This window comes from Montipora foliosa, chromosome 5 (assembly GCF_036669935.1).
Source record: "Montipora foliosa isolate CH-2021 chromosome 5, ASM3666993v2, whole genome shotgun sequence".
Lineage (NCBI taxonomy): Eukaryota > Metazoa > Cnidaria > Anthozoa > Scleractinia > Acroporidae > Montipora > Montipora foliosa.
Genome location: NC_090873.1, coordinates 32686919 through 32691918, shown reverse-complemented (window position 1 = coordinate 32691918; position 5000 = coordinate 32686919). Strand labels below are relative to the sequence as shown.

At 48.3% G+C, this 5000-nt stretch overlaps 2 protein-coding genes across 3 annotated transcripts in view; one reads left to right on the top strand and one right to left on the bottom strand.

The window, feature by feature from the left end:
• LOC138003976 (transport and Golgi organization protein 6 homolog) overlaps window positions 1-5000 on the bottom strand; it is a 30692-nt gene that overhangs the window by 7881 nt on the left and 17811 nt on the right. The gene's annotated exons all lie outside the window — the stretch shown is intronic.
• Window positions 1-5000, top strand: part of LOC138003977 (uncharacterized) — an 8948-nt gene that overhangs the window by 1979 nt on the left and 1969 nt on the right. The window contains exon 2 of one of the 2 annotated variants that reach the window (XR_011123712.1): window positions 4267-5000. This exon is cut by the window's right edge and continues 1969 nt beyond it. Coding sequence is in view for 1 of the 2 variants with exons in the window: in XM_068850324.1 (XP_068706425.1) it covers window positions 831-2396 (1566 nt within the window). In the remaining variant the exon portion in view is untranslated. The other variant, XM_068850324.1, reaches the window with a different exon arrangement.

Sequence of the window (5000 nt, the reverse complement as noted above, 5' to 3'; positions counted from 1 at the left end):
TGAGGACGGAAACGCCCTCCAGAGGTTTTCCGTCCAGTTAACAAGCTGCAAAAACACTCTGAAGGACATAGGCTATCTGAACAAACTTGGGAACCCTGACGCCTTGAAGAAAGTCACTGAAAGGTTGCCCTACGGAATAAGACAGAAGTGGCGTGAAGTTGTGGACGATATCATCCAACGACAGAATCGCGACGTCACTGTTGAAGACCGTCACTGTTGAAGACATCGCCACATTCGTGGAGAAAAGAGTTACAACCCACCCCATTTTCGGGAATATTACGAGCGACAACAAAAACGACTCCAGCAAACACAGGAGCAGATCTGGAAACGGCACGCCCAGGGGCCCAGGGGCCTCATTCGGCACGAATGCTGAATCCAAGCAGCCGTCGCCTCCCGGAACATCCAGCGTAAAATGCCCATCGTGCAGCCAAAACCACAGGTTGTTTCAGTGTCCAGACTTCAGAAAGAAAACATTGGAAGAGAGGCTTCAATTTGTGCACAAGAAGGGACTTTGTAACAACTGCTTTGCTCGTGGTCATCTTGCAGAAATGTGCGAAATGCCCTCTTTCTGCCGAGTGAAAGATTGCAATTTCAAGCATTCAACGTTTCTCCATCCGAAAGGTAACACAAATGAGAAAAGGAACGATGCGGCCGACCCTCTTGAGAGCGTGAACCCCAAATGAAATAACGAAGATCGACAGCTCGAGACAGTAGTTCAAAGTGTTTATGTCAATACTGGAGAGGACTCGCGCAGCCGATGATCGCAGCCGCTGCAAGTAACCAGCCTTGCCATAGTCCCAGTGAAGGTGAAAGCCAAGAACAGCTCAACAATGATCGAGACTTACGCATTCTTAGATGGAGGTTCCAACACTACATTCTGTTCGGAGCGTTTAATGAATCAACTGAAGGCAGCTGGGAAAAGAACCACACTATCACTGACGACTATGACTCAAGAAGACAGACCAGTCGAAAGTTCTATCGTGAGCTTGGAACTTTTCGATTTACAAGAAGAGAATTTCATAGACCTTCCCAAAGTGTTCTCTACGGTCAAGCTACCGGTGTCAACAGAAAATATGGCGACTCAGCAAGATGCAGAGAAATGGTCCCACCTCAGAGATATCGAAATAACGGAAATCGATGCTGAAGTAAGCCTGCTGATTGGAAGTGATGTTCCTCAAGCACTAGAACCATTAGAGATACGGAGAGGACAGAGAGGAGAACCGTATGCCACAAGGACAGCCCTAGGCTGGATCGTAAACGGTCCCCTCGGTAGAACCGGTAGTGCACCACACTCGGCCAGCTTCATAAACGCTGACGTACAACTGAACGAGCAGTTTGAGAAATTTTGCAATATGGAGTTTAACGACTCGGCATTCAGCAATAAACCCTCAATGTCTCAAGAAGATCGTCGAGCCCTAGACAATATGAACGAATCTATCAAACTAGAGGAAGGACATTACGAAATGGCGTTACCATGGCGACAACACCCCCAAGAGCTGCCAAACAACAAATCCTTAGCCGAACACCGCTTGAAATTACTGAAACGCAGATTAACGAAGGATGCACTACTTCACGGAAAGTACACAGAATTCATGGACGACCTTCTTCGTAAAGGCTATGCAAAAGGAGTACACCATGCACAGCTTGAGGAGCTCAGCACACCAGTTTGGTATTTGCCCCATCACCCAGTCTTTCACCCTCAAAAGCCTGACAAAGTGAGAGTCGTGTTTGACTGCTCCGCAAAATACAGAGGAACATCTTTGAATGACCAGCTCCTACAAGGGCCGGACTTGACCAATACGTCAGTGGGAGTGCTAACTCGATTCCGCGAAGAATCTGTAGCGCTAATGTCCGACGTAGAAGCGATGTTTCATCAGGTGAAAGTTCGTCCAGACGACCGTAACGCTTTGCGATTCTTGTGGTGGACATACGGTGACCTTAGCAAACAAGCCGAAGAATTCCAGATGATAGTGCACCTATTCGGCGGTACGTCATCCCCAAGCTGTGCAAACTTTGCTTTACGAAAGACCGCTGACGGCAATGAGGGTGACTTCGACCCAGAAACTATCCAAACGATTAGAAGAAATTTCTACGTTGACGACTGCCTTAAGGCAGTGAAATCCGAGTCATTAGCTGTTAAACTCGTCGACCACCTGAGCACGTGTCTTGCGAAAGGTGGATTCCATCTCACAAAGTGGATCTCAAACTCCTCCCCAGTGATTGAGTCGATCCCTGAATCCGAGAGAGCCCCTTCTCTTAGAAAACTGGACTTTGACAAGTCAAAACATGTCGAGAGACCCTTGGAGTCCAGTGGAACGTTGCCACAGATACGTTTGGGTTCACTATTACCATCAAAGACAGACCACTTACGAGAAGAGGAGTTCTCTCTACCGTGAGCTCGATCTACGACCCCCTGGGTTTCGCTGCCCCCCTTATCCTACCGGCAAAGGCGATACTGCAAGACCTGTGCCGAAAGAACCTCGGCTGCGATGACCCAATCCCAGAAAAGGAAACACACCGCTGGCAGAAATGGTTAAACGAGTTACCGAAGCCAGAGCAGTTCTCAGGTAACAGGTGTTTCAAGCCCTCGGAGTTTGGAGAAATTGTTTCAAGACAGCTGCATCATTTCTCTGACGCGTCTCAGAAAGGTTACGGTGCAGTTTCGTACATTAGAATTGTCAACACCCGAGGCGATATCCACTGCTCCTTTGTACTTGGAAAGGCAAGATTAGCTCCTCTCAAGCCTACAACCAGCCCAAGGATGGAGCTGTCTGCGGCTGTCGTAGCTACAAGACTTGAGAAAATGATCCAGGAGGAATTGGAAGAGAAACCCACGTGTAGGTCTATTTTCTGGTCAGACAGCACATGCGTATTGCGCTATGTTGAGAACGAAGACAAACGGTTGCAAACCTTTGTCGCAAATAGAATCGCCACCATAAGAGATGTCTCCTTGCCAGTTCAATGGCGATATGTCGACACCAAGTCCAACCCTGCCGACGACGCATCACGCGGATTATCAGTCCACTCGTTCCTAGAAGAAAGCCGTTGGCTCAAAGGTCCTCAGTTTCTTTGGCTACCCGAGGAAAGCTGGCCTCAACGACCACCCGGAATGGACAGAAAGGTCGAGGAAAACGATCCAGAAGTAAAAAAGGAAGCAAAGACCTGCGCTACTAGAGCAGACATCGCTACGAATGCCCTGAACAGAATCTTCGAACGAATTTCATCCTGGTATCGATTAAAGAAGTTCGTCGCTTGGATGATGCGTTACATAGAACAACTTAGGAGACAGCGTGCGAGACGGGCAGAAGGACAATCAACAATCCTTCAGCATGGAAACAAACTCGTCCCTTTAAGTGTTGAAGAAATGGACCTAGCAGAAAAGGAGATCCTCAAAAATGTGCAAAGGGAAAGTTTCCCTGAAGAAGTTTTGAACCCAAGTCTGATCAAGAAATCAAGCACTATTGTCAAGCTGGATGCTAAGATGATAGATGGCTTGCTCCGCGTCGGAGGCCGATTAAGACACGCCCCTATCGATTCAGATGCGAAGTACCCAATCATCCTACCCAAACGACACCACGTGACCGAGCTGCTCATCCAGGAATATCACGAAAAGTGTGGTCACTCTGGTCTCGAGTACGTTTTATCGCAGCAAAGACAACGATTCTGGATAATCAAGGCAAGAAGCAGTATTCGTCTTGTCCTTGATTCTTGCTTCAGCTGCCGAAGACGGCAAGCGCCTGTTGGGACCCAGAAAATGGCAGACCTACCCAAGGACCGAGTTACACCAAATCTACCCCCCTTTACCAACGTGGGTGTGGACTGCTTTGGCCCAATCACTATTGGCCGTGGCAGAAGAACCGTGAAACGCTATGGCGTCCTGTTTACATGCCTTTCATGTCGTGCCATACATATAGAAGTAGCCCACAGTCTCGACACAGACTCCTTCGTAAATGCAATGAGAAGATTTATCTCGAGGATGGGTCGACCTAAAGAAATCCGCTCCGATAACGGCAGCAACTGGGCGGCGTGGGCGCAACCCTTCAATGTTCATAATCCTGTGGGACGTAAAAGAACCCACACACTTGTCGCAAAGAGTAGGGCACGTAGTTCCCGGTGTTGTGGTCTGTCTTCTGTGATGTATCATGGTTGGGAGGGTAAATGCTCGGAGAAATTAGCTTCACCAAGCTACTCTAAAAATCCGAGGGTAAATAAAGATATATGATATGATATGATGACCACCAACAAATTCAAGGGTTTCTGCTTCAGGAGTCAACGAAATGGACATTCAATCCACCCGCTGGCTCTCATCATGGTGGAGTGTGAGAACGCTGTATAAGAACCGTCAGGAAAGTCCTTGCAGCGCTTCTGAAGGAGCAAACACTTGATGACGAAGGACTACTCACCCTCATGTGCGAAGTAGAAGCTTTTGTCAATGGCAGGCCTATAACGAAGATTTCCGACGATCCAAAGGATTGTGAAGCACTAACACCAAACCATCTCCTCCTGCTCAGGTCGGGGCCTGTATTACCTCCCGCTGCCCTTGTGAAAGAAGACCAGTACTCCAACAGATGGCGGCAGGTGCAATACCTAGCGCACGTGTTTTGGCGCCGTTGGCTCCGCGAGTATCTACCCTCCTTGCAGCAAAGACAGAAGTGGAATGCCCCTATGAGGAACTTCGCAGTTGGTGACATCGCGCTCGTAGTCGACGAGAAATCCCCACGGGGTTCCTGGCCACTTGGGCGCGTCCAAGAAGTTTACCTGAACAATGGCGATGGCCACGTCCGTAGAGTGAATGTGAAGACCATGAAGTCCGCTCTCGAGCGTCCAGTGGACAAGATAGTGCTGCTTGAATCAGCCAAGCCAGCAGCAGACAAGTAGAGCTGTTTGTTGAACTTCGCGCTGCGTATGGCGTGCAAATACTTAGAAACTTTGTCTATGAACTTTAGTAATTAGAATTTAAGAAGTTTCAATGTGATCAAGTTGATTTAAATCTAATTTAT